The sequence below is a fragment of the Gymnodraco acuticeps genome, unplaced genomic scaffold, assembly GCF_902827175.1.
Source record: "Gymnodraco acuticeps unplaced genomic scaffold, fGymAcu1.1, whole genome shotgun sequence".
In the NCBI taxonomy this organism is placed as follows: Eukaryota; Metazoa; Chordata; class Actinopteri; order Perciformes; family Bathydraconidae; genus Gymnodraco; species Gymnodraco acuticeps.
The window spans coordinates 109,139-135,583 of record NW_022990292.1 but is presented as its reverse complement, the minus strand read 5'-3'; the positions used below and the strand labels follow the sequence as shown (position 1 = coordinate 135,583).

At 44.0% G+C, this 26,445-nt stretch overlaps 1 protein-coding gene across 6 annotated transcripts in view; it reads left to right on the top strand.

The window, feature by feature from the left end:
• Window positions 1-25,139, top strand: part of LOC117549781 — a 28,739-nt gene extending 3,600 nt beyond the window's left edge. The window contains exons 1-15 of one of the 6 annotated variants that reach the window (XM_034221854.1): window positions 408-450; window positions 4,242-4,648; window positions 4,802-6,428; window positions 6,563-6,826; window positions 7,730-8,167; window positions 8,325-8,771; window positions 14,772-15,206; window positions 16,300-16,563; window positions 16,676-16,930; window positions 17,020-17,268; window positions 17,361-17,618; window positions 18,018-18,320; window positions 18,419-18,688; window positions 18,986-19,069; window positions 24,563-25,139. In XM_034221854.1, coding sequence (XP_034077745.1) covers window positions 4,282-4,648; window positions 4,802-6,428; window positions 6,563-6,826; window positions 7,730-8,167; window positions 8,325-8,771; window positions 14,772-15,206; window positions 16,300-16,563; window positions 16,676-16,930; window positions 17,020-17,268; window positions 17,361-17,618; window positions 18,018-18,320; window positions 18,419-18,688; window positions 18,986-19,069; window positions 24,563-24,680 — 5,379 coding nt within the window. In that variant the 5' untranslated portion in view covers window positions 408-450; window positions 4,242-4,281 and the 3' untranslated portion in view covers window positions 24,681-25,139. Of the gene's footprint in view, window positions 1-407; window positions 451-4,241; window positions 4,649-4,801; window positions 6,429-6,562; window positions 6,827-7,729; window positions 8,168-8,324; window positions 8,772-14,771; window positions 15,207-16,299; window positions 16,564-16,675; window positions 16,931-17,019; window positions 17,269-17,360; window positions 17,619-18,017; window positions 18,321-18,418; window positions 18,689-18,985; window positions 19,070-19,199; window positions 19,636-24,562 lie in introns of those variants that run through there. The other 5 variants (XM_034221853.1, XM_034221855.1, XM_034221856.1 and 2 more) reach the window with 5 other exon arrangements.
• The last annotated feature ends 1,306 nt before the right edge of the window (window positions 25,140-26,445 follow it).

Sequence of the window (26,445 nt, the reverse complement as noted above, 5' to 3'; positions counted from 1 at the left end):
TCTGCGAATCAGAGGCACAGTAGGGCGGGTCTTCGCGGAATGCGGGTGGGAAAAATGTGTGTGTCTCGTTCAACCTGTCTGAGTCAGAGCGAGAATTTAAAAAAAAAATTCAGAGCGAGAGTTAACAGCTCATCTAGTTCCATCTGTACTGTAGCTAGTAGCCTAGTTTCACCTACCGGGGTGGCAACTGACACTCTAAAAATAGGCCTTGCCACCCCAGCTGTCACCCCAGTTGGCAGCTTTGTTTTGAAAGAAAAGTTGTGGCTCATCGGACATTTATGAGAGAAAGTCTCTAATGTCCGAGTGCAAGTGAATGCAGCACAAGATGCACGTCATGTAACCCCTCCCCCGGTCCTGGCGCGAGCGTGGACATACGATTGGCGGCGATTTCATTTTGAACTGGACGGCGCAAAACGAGAAGCATTCAGACTCAAGCGCTGAAGGAATGAGGTATTTGCGGTCTACACTGACAGAGAAGAGACTGTCAGTGTGGCTGTACTCAGCATTGAATCAAAACGCACTAAAGCTGTTGATCTTAATACGTTTGTGAGGCGTTTTGCTGAACAAGATGGTAATCGCCGCATTCAGCTGTAATAGACATGTCAACGTGATGCTCTGCTCACAGATGAGCATACACAACTATTAAGATGATGACCTTACGTGTGTAAATATATTGTTTTCTTTGAGGGGGTCTGCCCCCAAAAAACTGTTTGAAGTCAGTGCATTTCCTTAGCTGTGGGTGAGTCCACTGACAATGCTCAGTTGCTGGTGTTTGTGAGTTTTCATGATGAGGCAAAGGGAGAGTTTGTTGAAGATGTGTTGGGCCTGACGAACCTCAGTGGACACACAAGGGGGAATACATTTATAAAGCAATAATGGGAACGCTGAATGAAAGAGGGTGCAGCTGCCTTTATTCATAACTGTGCAGCTCTGCGACTCTGAGGGGTCAAGCACAGACACAATAACAATGAAAACTGCTGCATACAGATTATTTTTGTTTTTGCAACCTCGTGTTAAGAATCTTGTTGCAATTGTTTAAAAGTTTGAATGACCGTAATAAACGGACCTTTGTCTTATTGAAACATTTATTTTGGACCTTTAAGATTTGTATTTGAGTACCCCTGCGTTAAAGTAAACATAATAGTTTGTACTTGTAACAGACAGCTAATAATAATAATAATTCCTTACATTTATTATAGCGCTTTTTCAATGACTCAAAGCGCTTTACATATACACACATTACACATATATCATACATGCAATGGTCAGATACTGTGGACAATACCCACAGGAGCAAGTTCAGGTGAAGTGTCTTGCCCAAGGACACACCGGCTTTACAGACGCAGCAGCGGCGGGTTTCACCCCTTGATCGGCTAACGGCTAACGGTTTTCCTTAACGGTTAAAACCCTCTTGACGATTTCACAATTTAGTTAAGTAACATAGCTTTTTCGTTAGCAAGCGTCTACACCCAATTTAAATGTTAACATAAAAAAGAACCGTAAGCTAATAAATGTAGGCTAATGAACAACAAAAATATAATATGTAACGTAAGTATTTTCAGAATGTGTTGTTTTGATGTAATAAATTAGCTAACTAGCTTTAAGCAATATAGCATAAAGTTAACGGTTCTAATGACGTCACTCCTGGATTTACAAACTGCCAAGCTAACAGTTACCTATTTATTTAAAGAGGAAATTATACTACTTATGAACTCTTATTTGTAAATGTGTACGTTGTATTTGAGCTTTACTGATAATAAACGTTAAAGTAAGCATAGTAGTTTGTACTTGTAACAGACAGCTGGTTTTCCTTAACGGTTAAAACCCTCTTGATGCTTGCACAATTTAGCTTATGTGACCTGCCCCACCGGGGAGGGGGGGGGGGCTGCGATAATAAAAGGGGGTTAGGATACTTAACGCTAACCTGGGTTCCCCAATACGAGCCCTTAGGACAAGTCACGCAGATAAGAATAAAAGGATGGGCAGGGACGCGGCCTCAAGTTCAAATGTTTATTATATAAATAATCAAGTAAAAGTTCAGTAGTACAAAATGCAGATTAAAACTTATTCAGCTTTCTCAGTCGACACACATAATGATAGTTAAAAAGTGATTCTTCTGGCCAACTGCTGAGGGTTTCCCCAAAACCACAATATCACCATGTGTAGCTGTATTCAATCAAACACTCACTACAAATCAACCATATCTGCATGCAAAAAGTGCCCAGCAAACCACATGCTCCACTCCACAGTATGGCCAGGATCGTCACTGAAGAAGTATAAGCACAGAGACAGTATTAGACCTTGTGGGACAGAGTGGGTCGTTACAATGAGGGTGCTGTCGCTTTAAAGATTAAATCACTAGTTTGTACACAATACAACAAACTAGTCAATAAGCAAAACATAGAAGGTAGGCAAAACGGTAGCAAACTAATCCTAAAATAAATGGAGAAAGGAGATTAGAAATTGTATAAAGACTTATATGAATGTCCTTCAGTGTACATACAATTAATCTCCTACCTCTGATGCAAACGCATTCACTCAATGATCACCTCACTGGACACCTCTGCAACGGTGATTCTCTGCACAGTCTCTGCTGGGGCTGTCAAGAAGCCTGGCATTTACAGGCCACATGTTAACAATTCAGTGGTAGGCCTACACTGAATGTTACAAATCCTAACAGCAGCTTCACATACCTCGTATAGGGGGAATACACGCCTATCAGCTAGACAACGATAACTGGAACAAGAACACTCGTAATAGTCACAGCTGATTTGGGTGAGGAGTGAGTGGGCATTTAAGTGTAGCGGGAGATGCTGAACTACATACAGCTGCGCGTTTTCCTTATATGGAAGGGCCAGCTGACTAAAGAAGGGGGGGGGGGTGTCTTAAAGTGCCAGTGGCGGCCCAGCCACGTGAAGAAATGATCTGACAGCTAATCCTCAGAAAACAGTAGCGCCGGCTACACTTAGAAACATAGCTTTTTCGTTAGCAAGCATTTACACCAAATTACAATATTAATACAAAAAAGAACCGTAAAAGCTAAAAAACGTAGGCTAATGAAATATATGACAACAAAGTATTCATCAGTGTGGACCTAAAGGCCTCAGTGTCTCTGATATACAGCTTGCATGTTTCTATTTACAATGTGGTGTCGTTTAATGTTGTATTGTTTGTGACATGTATGGATGATTTATATGTTCAGAGACTTGTATGTTAGAACATTTCAAGTGTTGACTGGTAATGAAAAAGCATCTTACTGTTTTGACTAGTACTGTTCGTGTTCACACTGGGACAAAACAGCTATCCATTTTGTTTGTATTCGCACATTTACTGACACAATAACAACTTGTTGGCATGAATTCAATGTTTTGTCTGAGTTAACTTAATGTTCATACGTGCAAAAGATGTGTGATGAAAAAGTTGTAACCATTGCACATAGAGTTAAGAGAAGGTCAAGACTGTTTAAAGAAGTGAGCCAATGAGAAAAAACTGTATCATTGGGCGCTTTCACGATCGGAGTACTTTTCCCAGTATAGTTCCGATAGTTCTTGAAATGTTGCGTTCACACCAAAAAAATCCGGAACTAGAACTTAGTTCATGAGAACCTTTTCATCCCCTTTTTAGTCCCTGCTAGAGAGCAGGGACTTTCCTGGGAGAGAAAGGTTCCCATTTATGATTGGCTTCAGTAGAAGCTGCTGGGAGTCCCAGCAGCTTCTACTGAAGCCAGTCCCCAACTCCGGGCACTTTGGGCGGCCGGGCACTTTGGGCGGCCGGGCACTTTGGGCGGCCGGGCACTTTGGGCGGCCGGGCACTTTGGGCGGCCGGGCACTTCGGGTGGCCGGGCACTTCGGGCGGCCGGCACTTCGGGGACTTCGGGCGGCCGGGGACTTCGGGCGGCCGGGGACTTCGGGCGGCAGTATACGCCGTGAAGTTGTTTGCGGCCTGCCAGTAAACCCAAAGCAGAAGAAGAAGAAGTGACGTCAGCGGCTCAATTTGCCTAATCCTCCCTCAGGGACTTATTCCGGTGTGAACGCGATCTGAACTAAAGAGTTCTGATGATATAAGTACTGGGAACTAAGTACTTGGTGGGAAAGTGCCTAATGACGCCAAATCCTCCCCCCTGCTGTTCTTATCTGCCCTGAATTTATTTGTATTCCTTTTAGATCTAAATATATCTGTACTTTTTTTGGATGCATAAGAGTTCATATTACATTTCATTAAACCATTCTTTTGTTCTCTAGATCATTGAAGTTGAAGCAGAAGACACCGAAGTACTGAAACATGGCTTCTACAACACAGTCAGCTTTAGAGTACGTCAGGGGGGCCAGAACCCACCTTGTGAAAACATTAAAGAATCTGTCAGTGATTCTAGAGAACTTGAAACAGCAAGGAGTGTTACGCGATGAAGAGGTCAGCAGAATACAAGCAGAAGGGAATGACTATGATAAAAACAGAAATCTTCTAGACTCTGTAACCAAAAAGGGGGAAGCAGCCAGCTATGAATTCCTCAAAATTATTGACATAACGAGGAAGAGGACCCATGGGAGGACATCTCTTCTCCCTGAGAAACAGATGTTTGACCTGCACCACTGGATCAGCTGCTTCCCTTTCAAGGAAGACACACAAGTGGGAAACAACTACCTACAAGGTATGTTTAATATAACTATTACAGAAAGTGTGTCACGTCTTCATGCTGATGTTCGATGGGCTGTGTCCTCTGGAGATATTCATCCACTGTTTAGTATGAGGCTACATCATGTAATTTACAATATTTACTTACTCACTGTTGTTTTTATTTTAGCCCCAACACCGTGCCACCGTTACCAGGCAAAGTTGAAGTCAAAAGCACAAAAAATATCAAAAGAGTTTTGGACGGCAAACAAAGATCTGTTTGAAGAAAACAGCAAGCCTGATCTGTCGTACATGTCACTTGTATTGGACACACAAGGAAGTGTTTCTCCCTCTAAAATAAAGAAATGTAAGAACAAGAAAAGCAGGATGAGCCGTTGTAAAAAGCTAGGGACCTACATCCCTAAGGACAAAGCAGACAGTTCTCCCAGTGACCTGCTTAAAACAGATAAAAACATACTCTTGGTTGGTAAGTCTGGGATTGGAAAGACAGCACTCACTCATGAAATGTTAAAACTCTGGACAGAAAAAGATGACAAGGAGCTAAACTACATGTTTTACTTTGACATGAGAAAAATATCCAACATCAAGAGCCTGGAGGACCTTCTTTTCAATGAGTTCAGTGAGCCAGATGAAGGCAACGACGAGGTCTTACAGGACATAAAGAATAACTCTGACAATGTTACACTCATTTTTGATGGAATCACAGATCTGTCTTTACCAGTAGTGCAGAAACTTGTAAAGAAAGATTTGCTAAAGGACTCCAAGGTCGTTGTGACTTGCAGACCAGCTGATGAAGACCACCTTCTGTCCGAAGACTTTCTCAGAGTGGAAGTGAAAGGCTTTAGTGAGCAGACCATAAAAACATTCATATCTAGGATGCTACGTGAACGAAAGGAGAGGGTGTTGAGCAACTTGGAGTTGTTTACGCTTTGCCATGTACCGATGTACGCACTGATGGTGGCTGCATGCTTTACATTTGAGACATCAGAGGACTTTCAAAAGCCTTGCTGCATAACTGATATCTACATCAACATTTTCCGTTTTTGCCTTGAAAGAAACAGCAACACAAAATACATTCATCTAGATGCCTTCATCGAAAGCAAGAGTCAGGAGATACTGTCTTTGGCTGAGGTTGCTTTTCGTGCAACTGAAGGAAAAACGGTGAACTTGACACTACGTCCCTTTAGAGACAGCTGTGTCCTCTCCTTGCTCAAACAACTTGTTATCAAAGTCGCCCCTACTGAGAGAATAACCACCTATGCATTTCTCCATTACACAATGCAGGAGTTTTTTGCAGCACTCTGGCTCTTGAAGAATCCAGATTTAATCAGTAATGTTTTTCAGCAGTGCCTCACTGAGGAGAAGAAACACATGAAACATCTGATCCCTTACATGTGTAGATTGTTGACTGAGAAGAGCCCTAGTTTGATGGAGTATCTGATTCCTGCTGAGGAGCTCAAGAATACATCAAACTGGTTCTTCAAGAAAGTGATATCCACATTCCTTCCTAGCCTGTGTGGAAACGATGATCCTGATACTGAGGACAGTGGGCGCATACTGTTCCTATGCCAGTGCTTGTATGAGTCCCAGTGTCCTGAAGCATGCATCGACCTTCTGGAACAACTGGACTTCCATCTTGATCTCAGTGAAGAGAGTCTCGATCCTTACCCCTGCTGTGCTGTGGCCTATGTGATCACTCAGTCTAAGGAGAGGAAAATATGGCTGAACCTTGAGGACGTCACGATGTCACAACAAGGAATGAGACCACTATTAGGATGCCTTCCAAATGTCCAATGGTATGGATGAGCAGTTATTATTACTGCTAACGTTACAACACATCTAATTAGGTCGAATTTAATTGTTCATGGTTGTAACCTTTAATATATAAACAGAAGTAATGAGGAAACGATGATTATTCTTCATATTGCAGGTGTGATTCTCTGCCACTGCAGCTGTGGGAGATCTTCCTTCTCAGCGAAGGGGAGATGGACTACATCACCTTGCTTGGCCTTGATGGAAATCAGTTGCACCTTCCAGTGGAGGGGGGCAGAAAGCTGTTTGAAAGAGCAGTGACAGTCCTGCAGAAGATAAGTAAGAAGGTTAAAATCTGCCTCCACTGGGAGAGGGAGAAGCCTGACTGCCACAGTCTGTGTGAGACTCTGCTAGAGGCTCTGCCATACGTCAGCTCACTCAGGTATGAAGCTTATGTTTCTGTGTGGTGGGATGCACCCCCCCTACGAACCACGTACACATCTTTAGCTTCCAAACTTCACTGGAATTTATTTAAACATTATCATTTATAAAACTGCAACTTCGTTTTTGACAAAACTAAATGCATAATAAAGTGACGATTCACCTTCACAGTGGAATTATTAAAACTGTGTAATACTTAGAGTTGGGAATCGTTTGGATTCTAGAGATTCCGGTTCAGATTTCGGTTCTGGATTTCGGTTCTTTGAGGGTAAAAACAATTCACATGCCAAGTTAACAGAAAAAATGGTTTTATGAACCTTTAGTAAAATAGCGGAAATGGTGGTCAAACAACATGCGATCTAAACATTTTAATAGGTTTCATTACGATAAAGATGACGGGCGTTTAACGAGCAGCAGTGAGTGTACCGAGAGAGAAAGAGATGCTGATGTGCAGCGATCAGCTGATACGGAGCAGAGAGAGACCTGATATTTTCAAATCGGCATTGCAGCTGTGAGCTCAAGCATGCCTCATTCATTTGTGGATCAGCATGAAGGTTATACTCGGCCTCATCACAGCAGAAATGAGGTCAGGTTTAATATATGTCTTATATATTATTCAATGCAGCAATTTAAATGCTGATGTTTTTTTCACCATTTCTTTTTAACACTTATTAGTCAGCATTCATAAAAACTATAAATAGACAATAAACATCGTTTGAATCATCAGTATTTTTTTAGAAACAGGCAGGGCTCTTTGTTTCAGTTGAATCTGAACTTTGATCTCTTATGTTGACATCCAGAAATGTACTCTCATTAGGACAGTATTAACAGCTGTAACTTTGTTTTACATGTAAAGTTTAGTTCTAAAGTACATGCAATGACATATGTGTTTGTCATCATGCAGCTTCAGGAGGACCTACAGAGGTCCAGGATTACAGGACCAGGAGCGATGCTATGAGACACTGAAGAGACAAGAAAAGCAGCTGTTTCTGGATTTATGTCTGAGAGCAGCCAATCACATTCAAGGAGAAAGCGTTCACAATGAAGTGAACGACCTCATCTCTCTGTTTTCTTTTAACACTGATGTGCATAACATCCTTCTGGATTTTTATCAACATGTCAAAACTCAAGAGAGTTCAGTTGTCATTGAAAAACTGAAGCCATTTTTCCAGTCAGCTCCTGCAGTCTGGATCATAGACCTCTCAGAGAGAAAGAGCTCCATCCTGCTGGAAGTGCTGAGACTCCAACCAGAGAAGAAACAAGTGGAGCTGAGAGGCTGCTCAGAGGAAGAGAGTGAAGTGAGGACTTTGCTGCAGTGTCTGCCTCATATCTCACAGCTCAGGTAAATTGTAATCTTTTTCAAAATAAGCTGCTTCATTTATTTTGAATCTTGGTGCATGCAGATTCAATTTAACATAATTTAAACCACAGCTGATGCAGAAAAGTTTGTATTCGATAGAAACCTAACATCACAATCTCTTGTTTCCTTATGTTTTCAGTTTTGTGCCTCAGTTATCAGAACCTTCAGGTGAACTCCGGTTCTTTGGGACTCTGTTCTGTGCAGCAGCAGAGAGAGAGCAGCAGACAGGAGAGAAGCTACTGCAGCTGCTGTTATCAGTGTGCACATATCAAACAACAGCTTTAACCGACATTGTTTCTTATTATTTTAAGAGAGACCCTCAGTGTGATTTCCTGCTGGATCTGTACTCCCACCTGAAGGACTGTGAGACTAAATCAGGTCTGAGTGTCCTTCCATCATTACAGTCAGTTCTCCAGTCAGCTCCTGAAGTCTGGATCATAGACCTCTCAAAGAGAAAGAGCTCCATCCTGCTGGAAGTGCTGAGACTCCAACCAGAGAAGAAACAAGTGGAGCTGAGAGGCTGCTCAGAGGAAGAGAGTGAAGTGAGGACTTTGCTGCAGTGTCTGCCTCATATCTCACAGATCAGGTCAGTCGGACAGATCATGTATATTTTATGATATAATGTGGATTTCTTAAGAAATACAAAAATGAATAACATCTGATTGTGGGCAGTGTTTCAGAAAGAGACAATAGTCCTTCACTTCTGAACATGATGTGGATGAATTACATTTCCCAGTTCAGTCATTATTTAAAGAATGACTGAGAATAATGAGATGATGTGAATCCAGGGGCGGATCTAGACAAATATTCATGGGGTGGCAGGAGAATTTGAGGGGTGGCATCCCCTGGCAGAAGTATATGCTGATTTAATCTCAGTCATATCAATCAATGTTAACTTGGAAAGCCACAATATTAATATTTTAACTCAATAACATATATGGGTGACATTATTGTGGCACATCAGTAAAGCCTTAAATATAAATATATAAGGTGGCAGACATCATTTAATGAATTTTAACTGAACAATAACTGAATGAGTTTGTTTCACTCTTAGACCAGCAGGGGAACCAAATCTATGCAGACTGCTGCAATAAGTCCATTAATTAACTGTCTCATGGATGTTTGTCTGAATGAATATGATAATATTAACAATCATATTATTCCTATCAGCTGTCAATCACTGTTATGATTCATATATTCATTCATTGTTGAATAAACTATATTTTTTGGAGGAGTTAATGATGAATGTTCCTCAAGATGCTTGCTCACCCTCCTTCAAATTTGAAAGACAAGTAATTATATCATGTATCAAAACTCAAAAGATTCAAAGGAACAGTTCAGCGCCCCACGACTTTACTGCAAACAGTTACAACCTGGGCTTTACTTCAGAAAGAACAGACATTAAAGAAGCGACTAACTGCCTCAGTTAGGGTTAAACAACGTGTGTTCAGCTAAAACATCGCTGCAGTTATGATCCAGTGGAGAGTCCTTACCTACTGGCCTAGTTCAATCAAAGTGGTTACTTTCTTTTGGCTGGGCAGTGAAGTTTTACACACCGTCAGATTTGACTTTCTCAGGACTTGAAACAGTTTTTGGGGGCAGACCCCCACAAAGAAGAAAAATATTATACACACATACAAGGTCATCATCTTAACTGTTGTTTAAGCTCATCGAGTCATCCGTGAGCAGAGCATCAAGTTGCCTATAACAGCTGAATGTGGCGATTACCATGTTGTTCAGCAAAACGCCTCACAGACTTATTAAGATTTAAAGCTATGGTGCATTTTGATTCAATGCTGAGTACAGCCAAACTTGACAGGCTCTTCTGTCATTGTAGACCGCAAACAGTGGCTCCAGAGTATTTGTGTTGGGTAATCTATGGTAGGGCTAACCCATACAGTGGTGGGGCTCAAGTCAGTATTTGCAATGTAATTACGCACGCTCCCCTTGACAGTGAAACGCCACTCGTGAGGTTTAGATTATTTCCCTGTCTCAATCAATATGGAACTGTATGAAATAAAAAGGCACATTTGTCTTGTAGTAAATAAAAAGGGCGACCTGGAGCCAATCCTGCAACTTCCCCACAGGTGAAAGAGTTCACATGCTGAAAACCCAACCCCTGCAGGGGGTCTGGGGGGATTCTCCCCAGGAGATCTTTTGAAATACTAACATAAAATACACATTCTGGTACTCTCTTGAGAAGAAAATAAATAAATCTATTACTACACCACATATTTAAAAAAATGAATGCCAATTTAGTTTTGTGTTACTTTGTTCTGAAAGCTGAACCTGCTGCTCCTCACAGAGAGAAGAGGGAAGAGGCTGTGAATGACTTTACATTGTGGATAAGGGTGGATAGCCCCCATTGTTCTGTGTGTCAAAATGAAAGACAGCCCACACACCTATCAATCATCAAACCGTGGGGTCAAAACCGCGCCAGGGGGGGAGGGGTTACAAGGCTCCCGTCTTGTGCTGCATTCACTTGCACTCGGCCATTAGAGATTTTCTCTCATAAATGTCCGATGAGCCACAACTTTTCTTTCAAAACAAAGCTGCCAACTGGGGTGGCAGCTGGGGTGGCAAGGCATTTTTCTGAGGTGGCAGCTGCCACCCCGTAAAACCGCCACTGTGTGAATCATAATGAGAGAACCTAAGCTCTGAGACAGCAGCACCGTCACGCTCATGCCTCATTCAGAAATAAAAACACATACAAACATAAATAAACTTGCTGATAAAACTGCTATCAGATTTTTAAATCATCTCTGTTATAATTTAATCAAAGAGCAGTTAAAAGTATAAAGGTACAACAAGTAATACCACATTTATCTACCTCTTTAATGGATACTAGATTAAACTTGACTGACTCTAATGAAACTTCTAAAGACTTTATAGTGAGCTTCAAACAAAGATTTCAGACACAAGAACAATCCTAACTTAAAACCTCTTAAGCCCCACGGACCCGCCGAAGGGACCGAAACCACAACATCTGCAAGCAACAGTGTCTGAGGGCTTCTTAAGATTTAATTACATTACATTGCATTTAGCTGACGCTTTTATCCAAAGCGACTTACAATAAGTACATTCGACCAGGAAGACACAACCTTGAAGAAAACAGAATCATATAAGTACATCAGGTTTCATAGAGCCAAACATTTCAAGTGCTACTCAACTGGCTTTAGGTAAGCCAGTCCTTTATTAGTATAAAAGTGCTTCGTTAATAGTTCTAACGCTCGAAGTGGAGTCGAAAGAGATGAGTTTTCAGTTTGCGCCGGAAAATGTGCAAGCTATCTGCTGTCCTGATGTCAATGGGGAGCTCATTCCACCATCTTGGAGCCAGGACAGCAAACCCACGTGTTTTCGCCGATGGGAACTTGGGTCCCCCTCGCAGCGAGGGCGCAACGAGCCGTTTGGCTGATGCAGAGCGTAGTGCACGTGCTGGGGTGTACGGTTTATCCATGTCCTGGATGTAGGAAGGGCCAGATCCATTCGCAGCATGGTAAGCAAGTACCAGTGTCTTGAAGTGGATTCTAGCAGTTACCGGAAGCCAGTGAAGGGAGCGGAGGAGCGGAGTGGTGTGGGAACATTTAGGAAGGTTGAAGACCAGACGAGCCGCTGCATTCTGGATGAGCTGCAGAGGTCGGATGGCACATGCAGGTAGACCAGCCAGGAGGGAGTTGCAGTAGTCTAGGCGTGAGATGACGAGAGCCTGGACCAGAACCTGAGTCGCTTTCTGAGTCAGCTGGGGACGTATCTTCCTGATGTTGTAAAGCGTGTATCTGCAGCAACGGGTTGTGGCAGCGATGTTTGCAGTGAAGGACAGGTTGTTATCTAGGGTCACACCCAGATTCCTTGCAGTCTGAGTCGGGGAAACAACTGAGGTGCCGATGTTGATTGTTAGGTCAAGAGTGGGACAATCTTTTCCCGGAAGGAAAAGCAGCTCAGTCTTGTCAAGGTTGAGCTTGAGGTGATGAGCAGACATCCACTGAGAGATGTCAGCTAGACAAGCAGAGATGCGTGCGACGACCTGGGTCTCTGAGCGGGGAAAGGACAGAATTAATTGGGTGTCGTCAGCGTAGCAGTGGTAAGAAAAACCATGCGGGCTAATGACTGATCCGAGCGAGTTTGTGTACAGGGAGAAGAGGAGGGGACCAAGAACAGAGCCCTGAGGGACCCCCTGTAGTTAATTGACAAGGGTCGGACTCAGACCCTCTCCAAGTCACCCTGTAGGTACGGTCTTTCAGGTATGAGGTGAGGAGGGAAAGTGCAGAGCCTGAAACTCCAAGTTTTTGGAGCGTGCGAAGGAGGATCTGATGATTCACCGTGTCGAATGCAGCAGACAGGTCCAACAGGATGATGACAGAGGAGAGGGATGCAGTTTTGGCAGTGTGCAGTTCCTCCGTGACAGCAATGAGAGCAGTTTCTGTGGAGTGACCTGCCTTGAAACCAGACTGGTGCGGATCCAGAAGGTTGTTCTGATTGAGATAACAGGAGAGTTGTTTAAAGACAGCGCGTTCAAGTGATTTAGACAGGAACGGGAGGAGAGAGACAGGCCTGTAGTTTATAACATCAGACGGGTTGAGAGTGGGTTTCTTTAGGAGAGGGTTTACTCTTGCCTCCTTGAGACTGTTTGGAAAGTGACCAGAAGTTAGAGAAGTGTTGATGAAATGGGTGAGAAACGGTAGAATATCAGGAGCGATAGTCTGAAGGAGGTTTGAAGGGATAGGGTCCAGAGGACAGGTGGTAGGGCGGGCAGAGGTAATGAGGGTAAGAACCTCACTTGGAGAGAGAGAGGGGAAAAGGAGGTTAGTGTGTTGGTGGAAGAAGGGTCTGGTGACCCAGCGGTGAGTAAAGGTGAGTCAGAAAAAGAAGAGCGAATATCATCAACCTTTTTTTCAAAGTGGGTAACAAAGTCGCTTGACAGAAGTGAGGAGGGGGGAGGAGCTTTTGGAGGGTCCAAGAGGGTGGAGAAGATGGAAAATAGTTTTTTAGGATTGGAATAGGAAGATTGGATCTTATCGTGAAAGAAAGTGCTTTTTGCCTGAGAGATCGAAGCAGAGAAAGAGGAGAGGAGAGCCTGATAGGTTAGGAGGTCGTCACGGTGTTTGGATTTCCACCATTTCCGCTCTGCTGCCCTAAGGACGGTTCTATTAGCACGCAGTGCATCATTTAGCCAGGGAGCAGGAGGGGACTGACGAGCCTGCCGAGATGTGAGAGGACAGAGCGAGTCCAGAGTGGATGAGAGAGTAGAGAGGAGAGTTTCTGCAGCAGAGTTTGGAGGCAGGAGATGGAACGAATCAGAGGAAGGGAGGGCTGAGAGCACCGACGAGGCAAAGGTAGTGGGGGAGATGGAACGAAGGTTACGGCAGACAAGTGCAGGATGAGAAGAGATTAGTTTGTTATGTTTGGAAAGGGGTAGAGAGAATGAAATGAAGAAGTGATCGGATGTGAAACTATGAATGTTTCATATCCATGTAACGGGAAGAAACTCAGCTAACTAGCCACCAGAGGTTCGCGCAGCTTCCGGTTTTTCTACGCGTCTCTCTCACTCCTTATTTGGTAACCTGTGTGTGTGTATGTGGAACTTCCCCTCGATTCTATTGGCTCTAGCGGTTAAAAAGAGGTGTCAATCATCCAAATCGACCAAGGGGGGCCAGAGATAGGTAAAATCCACCCAAATGACCCCAGAAGTGTTTTTTTTGTTGCTAAATCTCTCTAAAAAGGTCAAATATCACTTGTTTTGCATCAATCTTGATACAGGGTACTTATTATATGTTGTACTTTGGATTCCTAAAGCTTTTAGTCTACTATCCCATCATCCAAGGGTGATTTTCACTATAAGTAAAAAATATTTTTTGGACGGACACTATAATTTACAGTTTTTTTACTATGTTTAATCTGAATTTTCTTTAAAAATAAAAAACATCTATATTGATTCTGACACTTCTACATCCAACTCACAGTTTTATCATTACTTTGAGAAAAAAGATTATTAATTTAACCCTTTTAGAAGGGAAGATATGGTCATTTGTTCTGGGAATGTCATTTTCGAGCCTGAGACCTGAAAAACAGGCTTGGTGCCTAACAGTCATCAGAGACAGAGGAGGTGTTACTAAACTCTAATTCACATGTGTATTCTCTCAGGAGCAAAGTGAACAGTTTAGTGATGTGATGTTCTCTTCTACGTGATAGTGACTCTAGATGTTGTTGTTCCACTTTTTACATTATTATATTGGGAACATCACTTTACATACAAAACTCATTCACAAAGTAAAATCCCCTCAGGTGAACAGAATCACTGGGAAGCAAATAAGAAGTGATTTGAGGAACAGGATTAGTGTCTGTGTTGTGAGTCAGCAGAAGAGCTAAGTGATGACACATGTTGTGAAAAGGTTCATTTACTGAAAGCTTTCCAAAATCCAAATATGATCCTGTTAACGGCAAAGTTACTTCAATATGAGGTTGATTGAGTTTACTGTGTTCTGCTCAATGGCAGGTATTTGTAGACATTTAGCAGAAACACTCCCAATCAGAGTCTTTCTCTGCTGTTGACATCATCTGATAACAAACTGTTCAATTCTCGTTCCAGTTTCTGTTTTGATTTCTCACGTGGAGTCAAGTTCTTTGGGACTCTGTTCTGTGCAGCAGCAGAGAGAGAGCAGCAGACAGGAGAGAAGACACTGCAGCTGTTATCATCAGTGTGCACATATCCATCATTCCCTCTTACTCACATAGATGATGAAGATGATGAAGAATTTCAGTGTGATTTCCTGCTGGATCTGGCCTCCCACCTGAAGGACTATGAGACTAAATCAGGTCTGAGTGTCCTTCCATCATTACAGTCAGTTCTCCAGTCAGCTCCTGCAGTCTGGATCATAGACCTCTCAAAGAGAAAGAGCTCCATCCTGCTGGAAGTGCTGAGACTCCAACCAGAGAAGAAACAAGTGAAGCTGATAGACTGCTCAGAGGAAGAGAGTGAAGTGAGGACTTTGCTGCAGTGTCTGCCTCATATCTCACAGCTCAGGTCAGTCGGACAGATCATGTATATTTTATGATATAATGTGGATTTCTTAAGAAATACAAAAATGAATGACATCTGATTGTGGGCAGTGTTTCAGAAAGAGACAATAGTCCTTCACTTCTGAACATGATGTGGATGAATTACATTTCCCAGTTCAGTCATTATTTAAAACCTCAGTCTTCTACCTCTACTGTCTTCTGCTCAGTGGCAGGTATTTGTAGACATTTATCAGAAACACTCCCTATCAGAGTCTTTCTCTGCTGTTGACATCATCTGATAACAAACTGTTCAATTCTCGTTCCAGTTTCTGGTTTGTACTTCTCAGGTGGAGTCAAGTTCTTTGGGACTCTGTTCTGTGCAGCAGCAGAGAGAGAGCAGCAGACAGGAGAGAAGACACTGCAGCTGTTATCATCAGTGTGCACATATCCATCATTCCCTCTTACTCGCATAGATGATGAAGATGATGAAGATGATGAAGAATTTCAGTGTGATTTCCTGCTGGATCTGTACTCCCACCTGAAGGACTATGAGACTAAATCAGGTCTGAGTGTCCTTCCATCATTACAGTCAGTTCTCCAGTCAGCTCCTGCAGTCTGGATCATATACCTCTCAGAGAGAAAGAGCTCCATCCTGCTGGAAGTGCTGAGACTCCAACCAGAGAAGAAACAAGTGGAGCTGAGAGGCTGCTCAGATGGAGAGAGTGAAGTGAGGACTTTGCTGCAGTGTCTGCCTCATATCTCACAGCTCAGGTCAGTCATTCTCTATATTTATAATATTAAATGTATTCCTCAGAAAGGTTTGTTAAAAAGATTCAGTAACAAATCAACAGTACATTGGAAGCAGTTGATTAACTGAAATGTATAAATGGATATTCTGTAGATAAATCTGATTGTTCAGTTTAGTATTTAGCACAACAGACAGAGCAATGCTTTATCATGTTGACTGACAGACGTGCACTTAAACTAATTCATCCTATTTTATTTTCTTTGAATGTCATTCTTGATTAAAGACCTTGCAGATAAGATGGTTGGCAGAGCAGCATTTATTGTACTTGAGCTTTGCCTTCTCACTGTTCATCCATGTTGTTGTGTTTCAGCTGTGGTCCAGAGTTCTTCCAGAGAGTGTGTGCGTTCATCTCTGTCAGATCCAGAGAGGAGACTGAGCAGTCGGCCGCTCTCCTAAGAATGCCAGGGATCACCCTGCTGCTATCAGGAGAGTTACTCAGGGAAACCTGCCTGTCTGTGGGGAGAGTTCTCCAGCTGTGTGGCGCTAATGTGGATCTCATCCTCAAACCCAGAAAGATGTCTGATAAGGAAGCCTTTGCTCTCTTCAGACGAACAACGCAACTACACAGTCTCAAGTGCGCATTTAAACAGTTAATCTTTTATGTTATCATGCCATCGTGTCCAGTTTGAATGTTCAGCCGGGGGATAAAGGTAAATGATGGTACAATTCTCTTTCTTTGTTTCCAGGCTTTCTAACGACATGGCCTTGCTGCTGGGTGGCTGGGTGAGGAGATGGGGAGTGGGCTGTCAGGTGACTGTTGAAGAGCTTTCTCTCTGCCCTCAGACCGCCCAACCATCACACAGAGTGTTGTTGAAGGTTGTCAGTAGCTTGGCTTCCCTGCTGAGATACTGGGCAGTGAGACAGTTGGACCTGACTGAGGTCTGTGTTCCTGCTCTGGGTCTCACACCACTGCTGCTCCACGATGGCCCTCTCAACATCAAGTAAAAGTCTCTCTGGAGCCTCAAACACTCACAATAATTCATGCAGATGATATTAATGTTCACATATCTTCATACACTGTATCCTGCAGACTGAGTGAGAAGAATGTCCAGCAGCTACTCTCCCTGCTCCATGAACTCCAGGACCAGGACTTGACCTGGTCCTTCTTGAGTAAGTTTGGAGGAGACCTGACCTCCTTCTCTCTGAACTGGGAGCTTCTCCACCTTCTACTGCAGCATCCATCAGCTCAGACCCTCACTGTGAACATGAGGAAGAACCTTTTCTTACAGGAGAACATCACACGTCTGCTTCCCTACCTGGACAGGATTGTGTTTAAAAGGTCATCAATGGAGTCGTTTATCCTGTTTTATCATTTACATATATTTTGTTGGTACTTATTTTACTGAAGTGTGTTCATTAAAACTCTTTCAGGCCCTCTCCCAGCTTTGTGTTGACTGCTATCAGGGAGATTTACAAAGCTCGAGCCAGTTTCATTATACCCAGTTTACTGAGGTCCTTGGGTCATGTGATCAACCTGACCTGCAGAGAGATGTCACCAATGGACTGTGTCGCTCTGCTCTACACCCTCGCACACAGTGATGGAGTCAAACTGAACCTCCTGTGGACCTCCATACCACCATGGAAAATAGAGTCCATCCTCTTGAACCTGGACAAAGTTTCTCAACTCAGGTCTGACAAATGAAAGTTCTAAACGTGTATTTATCTCGGCCCAGCTGTACTTTACCATCTGTCAAACACCAATGTTAGTGAATGGAAACAGCAGGGTGGAACAGCACAACACCTTCAGCCACTTATCTTTCGATGTTAAAGAGGCACATTTCTGAAAAGCCAAACCAACAGCAATAAAAACATGTTCTCTTCTTAACTGGACATTTGTTTCCAACCATTTTGATCTGGTGTTATTCTGTGATATGCTCTATGTTCTTAATTACTGAGAGAAATTAAGAACAAGACTTCAATAAGACCCAAGTTGATGAGAAACATAATTATAATTAAAAAAACATTTTCTCAGTCAATGAAGCTTTATGGATAAGTTGTTAGTTTAATTGTTAATAAATGTGCTCCTAGTGTTGACAGGAACCTGCTGCTGAGGTTGGTTCACGGCTGCACTGCCTCTGGTGCCCAGCAGGGGGCCGCAGAGTCTCTGCTCAGGACTGTGCAGCACAGGCTGGATCTGTCCTGCTCCTCCTGTGTGGAGCTGCCAGAGGAAGATCAGAGTGACACTCTCCGTCTAACGGCTGAAGACTGCAGGGCCGTCTCCACCATCCTGAGACGCAGCAGACGGGACACACAGCTCATCCTGCAGGAATGTGAGTTTCAGGACAGCGGATTAGACCTGCTGTTTCCTGTCTTACACAAAGTTCAACTCAGGTACGAAGACCACTAACACTTAAACCAGAGAAGAAGCTGTTTTTATACATCTTTCTGCATCACATCAGTTTGCTCTTTGCTCTGTGTCTCCTGTTCAGAGCCAGTAAAGCTGTCCTCCTGCAGCTGGTGTCCCTGGTTCCTGTGAACAGTGAGTGGGACACAGTGGGACGGGCAGTGTCCCTCTGCAAAGCCCTGGAGGGAGAGCTGGACCTCAGCCACAGCTCACTGGATCAGAGGGCCTGTGCAGCCTTGGCCCTGATTCTGGACTCCTCTGAAGAGCTGACAGAGCTGGACCTCAGTCACTGTCAGCTCACTGACCAGCTGCTGCTCACACTCAGCGCGCAGCTGCACAAAGTACAAGTCCTCGAGTGAGTGGCAAAGGTGTTCATGTGGAAAATAGGTTTTAGTGTAATCATTAGTTTGGGGTGTGAATCTCTCTGTGTCTGATCATTCGATTCAGGGCTTTGTTTACTGAAACCTGTTGAACAAAATCAGTCTGAAGATACGCTGTAATCAGAACTCAGGCAGTCATACGGCAGTGTCAGAAAAGTGACATAACTAATGGAGACATACAAGTGAACATAATGTTTGTTTGGACTGTACCTATACTGCCCAGCCCATGTATTACATGAATAAAAGTTCCTCTGTTTGTGTTTGTGTTACAGTCTGAGCCACAACAACATCACTGATGCTTCGACTGACCTCTTACTCCAACTGGTCTCCATCAACCCCTCCATTCACACTGTGCGGTGAGAAAACCATAATTACTGTATCATTTGTACTCATAGGCTGACAGAGGAATCGTTCATCATTATAAAACTGCTATTCAACGTATTGTTCTGACTGATGTCTGTGCTCTCTGCTTTTCGATTTTTCTAGACTGTTCGAGAACAAAATTGTGTACAGGACATTCCTTGAGATAGACAAGAAGTTTGAAATATGGTGAACCTCCGTCAGTGTGGGTGGAATCTGCCAATCAGGGAATAACTGATCCATCTCTAACAATCATTACATACTGACTCTGTGTATGATGGGATCCGTTTACATAGAGGCCATGACTTTTTGTTCTGGAGGTTCTATAGATTATTCATTTATGGTACGCATATTTATTATTCTCCTAATTGAACATGGTTAAATTAATTGTGTGTGGTGTGTCAGGTAAAATTATCATTTGTATTGTGAGACTGTAAGCTGAACTTATTTATCCTCTGAGGATGAAGTAGCTCTGTTCCTACATTTTAGATTGATTTCATTTGTATATTGACTTTCTTTTTTACTTTATTAAATATAACAAAAGAAACACTTTGTCCATGAATCAATTATCAGTTTCGCTTCTTGACCTTTGGTTGCAATACAAGTGCAAAATATGCTAATCAGTTACACAAACCATCATCATATTACAACTAGAGAATGCAATTCCTGAAGAAATTGCTAGTGGGAATGCTTTATGCTGAAATAGCTGATGCTAAACTGCTATGCTGAAATGTAATGTTTAAGAAGAAAGTGAAGAATTTAGATTGAAATTATACATGAACACTGGGGGCTTGAATATGTGATGAGAGAAGAAAATAAAGTAAAAAGGCTTGGAAAAGCAGCAGAATATTTGAACTGCAAACTTTTGAACTAACTTGATGGCGAACGATCTGTCGCCATGGCAACGGCATTTGATGACACTCCATAATACGCTGAGATGTGTTCATCGTTACCAAACCTGTGAAGTTTTGGGCTGTTTGGAGTATTTTCACTGAAGTTATGAGAAAACCGTGTTTCATGGCGAGCATTGTGTTGCCATGGCAACGGCATTTGAAGAAATCTCAAAACTGTCCCATAGTGACACATGTGAAGTTTGAGCACTTTTTGAACATTTTAATAGGAGTTATACATTACATTAGAAGGTTACATTACTCTCTCTCTTCTCTTGATCGCCCTCTCTCTCTTCTCTTGCTCGCCCTCTCTCTTTTCTCTTGACAGCCCTCTCTCTCTTCTCTTGATCACCCTCTCACTCTTCTATCACCCTCTCTCTCTTCTCTTGATCACCTTCTCACTCTTCTATCACCCTCTCTCTCTTCTCTTGATCGCCCTCTCTCTCTCTCTTCTCTTGATCGCCCTCTCTCTCTCCTCTTGATCGCCCCCTCTCTCTTCTCTTGATCACCCTCTCAATCTTCAATCACCCTCTCTCTCTTCTCTTGATCGCCCTCTCTCTCTTCTATCTCTCTTCTCTTGCTCGCCCTCTCTCTCTTCTCTTGACCACCCTCTCACTCTTCTATCACCCTCTCTTTCTTCTCTTGATCGCCCTCTCTCTCTTCTCTTGATCGCCCTCTCTCTCTTCTCTTGATCACCTTCTCACTCTTCTATCACAGTCTCTTCTCTTGATCGCCCTCTCTTCTCTTGATCGCCCTCTCTCTCTTCTCTTGATCACCCTCTTTCTCTTCTCTTGATCGCCCTCTCTCTCTCCTCTCTCTCTCTTCTCTCTCTTCTCTTGATCGCCCTCTCTCTCTTCTCTCTCTTCTCTTGCTCGCCCTCTCTCTCTTCTCTTGATCGCTCTCTCTCTCCTCTTGATCGCCCCCTCTCTCTCTTCTCTTGATCACCCTCTCAATCTTCTATCACCCTCTCTTTCTTCTCTTGATCGCCCTCTCTCTCTTCTCTTGATCGCCCTCTCTCTCTTCTCTTGATCACCTTCTCACTCTTCTATCACCGTCTCTTCTTTTGATCGCCCTCTCTTCTCTTGATCGCCCTCTCTCTCTTCTCTTGATCACCCTCTTTCTCTTCTCTTGATCGCCCTCTCTCTCCTCTCTCTCTCCTCTCTCTTCTCTTGATCGCCCTCTCTCTCTTCTCTCTCTTCTCTTGCTCGCCCTCTCTATCTTCTCTTGATCGCCCTCTCTCTTCTCTTGATTGCCCTCTCTCTTCTCTTGATCGCCCTCTCTCTTCTCTTGATCACCCTCTCACTCTTTTATCACCCTCTCTCTCTTCTCTTGATCGCCCTCTCACTCTTCTATCACCCTCTCTCTCTTCTCTTGATCGACCTCAATTCTCTTGATCGCCCTCTCTCCTCTTGATCGCCCTCTCTCTTCTCTTGATCACCCTCTCACTCTTCTATCACCCTCTTTCTCTTCTCTTGATCGCCCTCTCTCTCTCCTCTTGATCGCCCTCTCTCTCTTCTCTTGATCGCCCTATTGATCTTCCATGGAAACGGCATATGATGACGCCCCATAATTGACGTAGAGCTGTTGAGGGCAGGACCATTAACCTTTATCTTGTCATGTCAGTTGGAGTGATGACATCATCGTGTTCCATGACACAGGTGTTTATATTTGAGTTTAGGAGGCGTCCAGAGATCACAGGTTTCCATTGTTCAGTTCTGAATGAGAGATAAACCTCTTACATGTGAACGTTTTGTTGAAGAACCGTTACAGATATCGGTGACATTTCAAAGCGTGAAGCATCTCAAGGACTTTGAGTATCTGAAGTGTGCTTTTTGGGTTAATAATGTGGCCTTTTTGGCAGTTTAACTAAAGGTGTGCGGCTGCTGTGAGGAAATATCAGCCTGAAATTACAATGGGCTTTAATGGAGGCATGTTGAAAGTTGTTGTCACTTCATGCCCTCAAGAGGCATTTTGTTAAATTATTTTTTGCTCAATTATTTGTCATTTTTCAAGCTACGAGATGTTTTCCTACGTTTGTCATGAAAAAGTATGTCTCAGGAATGTAGGGTTTGGGAATTATGGCAGTTTTAAAAAAAAAAATATGAAGGCAAATTTCAATATTTCCTCCACTCTGTGACATCACACACTCTAGTTAATGTTAAAATCTGAAGAAAGCCTCTTTACCAAGGTCTGAACAATGTTTAATATCTCTTAAAGTAAGAATCAGATTTAAAAGTTGTGTTACACGAATAATGTCAGAAAGATGTGTAACATTTTAAATTTGGAATGAGGTTTCTGAGTGAAAGTATGAATGAACAGTTAGCAGTTGAAGTCGCATGAAGATTTGTTGAAGTGTGAAGATTTTCTCCATTGACTTCAATAGTTAAAAATGTGATAAATGATGGGATGTATCTCTAGAATTATTAAAGTTATGAATGAAAAAAGTAATAGCCATCGATTCCTGACCGAGCTGAACATTTTGATGTTTGAACGGAGTTTCTGCGATGTTCAATGCGGGAGAAGAAGACCGGCAAAATAACGGGCGGAATAATAATAAAGAATTTCGTGCGTAGAAGAACTGTTAACAGCATTCCAACTAAATGATGTGCAACGTTTTTAGGACACATTTAATATGTTCTGTAAATAACTAACATATCGTAAAGTGTACTTCTGTAGATATAATATATTCATACCACTTATATTATGCAGCCACAGTTCCAGCTGGTACATTTTTTGTTTTGTTGGTGAAACAAGCTCAGCTGTTTTTCCAAAATCCATCTTTCCAATATACGATCTTTGGCGGGTCTGAACAGGTGCATTGTGGGAAGCACTCTCTGACGCTGTCTGTGTATTTCTTGACATCTAACGCCACTTCTCTCTCCAAGTGCACGCTAAAATGCTTTTGGAATCCCACTTTAACTAGTTTATTAACTCGAAGTCAGCCTTTCCTCCACGCAGTGTTCAGTAAATACTTTTATTTTGCTACTTTAACTATATTTTGATGATAATACTTTTCTACTTGTACTTGAGTAGCAGTGGCGGCTGGTGGGGAAATATTTTTAGTGGAACATTTTGAGAAATGACCCCTTAAATTATGACTTCTGGTGATGTTAGAGAGGTGGGGGGAGGACAAATTGAGGTTTAAAAATATGAGATAATCCATAATCTTCAGTGTGGTTAGCTATGAATCTTCCAAAACTTCCAAATACCTTGTCCTGGACATCGTTTCTACAGTATAAACTGTGCAACAGTACAGTAGGCCCACACAAACTGCAGAACACTGGTGCTTTGGGAACACTCAAATGATTTAATTCCCATTTAAAATCAGGAGACTGAATACGAACATTATGTGTGTGTGTGTGTGTCATACTTGCCAACCCTCCCAATTTTCACGGGAGACTCCCGATTTCATTGCCCTCTCCCGGTTTCCTCCCGGGGTCATATTTCTCCCGCATTTCTCCGGATTTCTGACTAAATCAGATTTACTCACGACTGTCTCCACTCTGACTTTAATACACCGTTGTTTGGTTTCCAAGGTAGGGCGTCTCTTTAGCAGCTCGCGTAACTCAAAGTCTGAGAGGGTGAGGAGTCACAGAAAACTGAACAAGAATCGACAACTCGACCCTCTGCTCACTCCTTTCCTGTAAAATACAGGTCCAGCCCACACATATGCTCCATGGTTGCTATAGGCATTGCCCTTACAACTACAATAAGCATGTACATGTTAATCTACAGCTCCGGCGATCCACTAGCACCGGAGTCTCCACCTGCAGACGCAGCCATCCTCATCAAGTAGCCTACTGACTGTAGAATACGAGTCCAAACAACTCACAGACTGCATCGGGCGCTGAAATTGCCGCCCTGTAACCATCAGATCTGACGACACTGATTGGCTGAAATCATGTTTCGGCGGCATAGTTTACAGATAGCAACAGTCAGCAATGTGTTGGCTGCTGCTGCTCTGGCTGAGGGCCCCTTTCTTAGCGCCCAGACGAGAGAGGGTAATGATACACGCTGCGGCCAGGCAGGAAACATGTGACTTAGCAGTAACTTTAGACATCGTAAAACAATTTTAAACGAGATTTTATTGTAGATTATACATTTTACTGATACTGTAACGTCCGAGGTGTTAAGGCTTCAAAGATACTTCTGTGTAGCAAAAACTCAGGAACTTAGTACTTTTTGGAGCGTCCCAGATAGCGCCTCCGTTTATTATTGTCGAGTCACACCAAACTCTCCTTCACCACTCCAGGACAGACTGTGCATGCTCACAACACATGACCTCTCAACCCAATGCTTACAATACCAACTATATCATATTTACCTTGTTCATTAAAAATAAAAATAAAAATATTATTTTTTTAAAAATATCTATATATATATTTTCTAATGACAATCAAACATGTGGGAAGAGGGGGGGGCGGCGCCCCTATGGGCTGGCCGCCACTGTTGAGTAGCATTTTGAATGCAGGACTTTTACTGTACCAGAGTTGTCACGATCTGTCCGTGTTGTGTTTTATCTTTACCCCGACGAGGCCAGCCAGCTCCGAATCCTGTTCAGTCAGAGGTCCCACTGACACCAGCCCATGTTCTGTCCAGGGTTCCGTCTGCTCCGTTTCCTGTCCGGCCGACACCGGTTCCTGTACCACCGGGGGTCCGCCATCTCCAGCTCCCAGTGCTCCCGATCCCTGTGCTCCTGCTCCGGCGATCCAGCTGACCCCGGAGGGGCCCCATCGCGGCCTACGCCGTCTCCCTGCCCGTCCTCCGGAGCTGTCCCGGTACTGCCTTCCTGCCCGTCCTCTGGAGCTGTCCCGTCGCCACCTTCTTGCCCGCCTTCGAGCCCGGCCCCCTGACTTTCCCCAGCCGATGCCTTCGCCCTCGAGCCCGGCCCCCTGAATTTCCCAGCCGCTGCCTTCACCCTCGAGTCCGGCCCCCTAATTTACCCCGACGAGGCCTTCACCCCTGTCTTCGGCCCCCTGAGTTTCCCCGCCGCGGACTTCCCTGCTCTGTTGCTGTTCCCCCGGGCCGTCCGCACGAGTCCCCCTTCTTGGCCTCTACCTTGCCCCTGGGCCCCCTTTCTCGGCTTCTGCTTTGCCCGGGATGTCCGTCCGAGTCCCTCCTCCGGTCCCCCTCCACCCACCCTGTTGGATGTTTTGGACTTTGTTTTTTTTTAGGGACGTCTGGGATCCGTCCCTTGAGTGGGGGTAATGTCACGATCTGTCTGTGTTGTGTATTGTCTTGATCTGTCTTTGGTTTCCTGTTTTATTTTGAAAAGTGTTCACCCCCCGTCTTGCCTGTTGCTTCCTGTCTCTGTGTTCCCTCCTGCCTGATTACCGATTTTGTTCACCTTGTGCCCCTGTGATTTCTCCTCCCACCTCACCTGTGTGTCTTGTTTGTGTGATTAGTCTTGTGTGCATTTAAGTTCTGGTTTTTCTGTCTGTCATTGTTAGATCCTTGTTAGTCTTTGACTGTGTTCACAGGGAAGAGTTATGTTTGTTACATTAGCCTTGAAATAAAGGTATTTTCTGTTTAAATCTGCATTTGGGTCCTGCCTGCTTCACTCAACCCTGACAGAAGGATCTAACCAAAGATGGACCCAGCAGATGATCCATTTGAGGTGGAGTTACATAGATTTACCTATTCATTGGCTTTCTGCTATGGTAGGTGGAGGGGAGGGTCCAGTGTTGAGCAGAAAGAGGCTGCTCTGGCAGAGGCGCACCAGATGGCAACAGAGAAGCCATGTTTAGTGAAGTTCTTACCTGGCTGGATTATGGACTTCCTGTGATTCCCGGCCTGCTAGCCCCCTGCCTCCCAATTCCCAACCTGACACCATACGTCTCGGTGTGTTCTGTCTGGAGTCAGCCCCTGCTTCTTCCCCATTTCCTGCTCCTGTCCAGGATCCGTTCTCGGGTACTCGTCTGGCTTTTGGAGGTCCACAGAGCCTCCAAAAGGCTCCTAAGAGGAGGAGTCGCAAGTCCAGGTTAGCAGCCCGAGCCCCAGAAGCCATTCTTTGGGCTCCAGTACAGGCCCCAGCAGCCATGGTTCTGGCTCCAGTACCGGCCCCTGCAGCCGTGGTTCCGGCTCCAGTACCGGCCCCTGCAGCCATGGTTCCGGCCCCAGTACCGGCCCCAGCAGCCATGGTTCCAGTACCGGCCCCAGCAGCTGTGGTTCCGGCTCCAGTACCGGCCCCAGCAGCCATGGTTCCAGTACCGGTCCCAGCAGCCGTGATTCCGGCTTCAGTACCGTCCTGTTGGAGGTCCCGCCATCACCTGTTCCACTCAGGGTCCTGCCAACTCCGTGTCCTGTCCTGTTGGGGGTCCCGCCGACACCTGTCTCGCCGGGGGTCCTGCCAACTCTATGTCCTGTCCCGTTGGGGGTCCCGCCATCTACTGTTCTGCCGGGGGTCCTGCCAACTCCGTGTCCTGTCCTGTTGGGGGTCCCGTCAACTACTGTTCTGCCGGGGGTCCTGCCAACCCGATGTC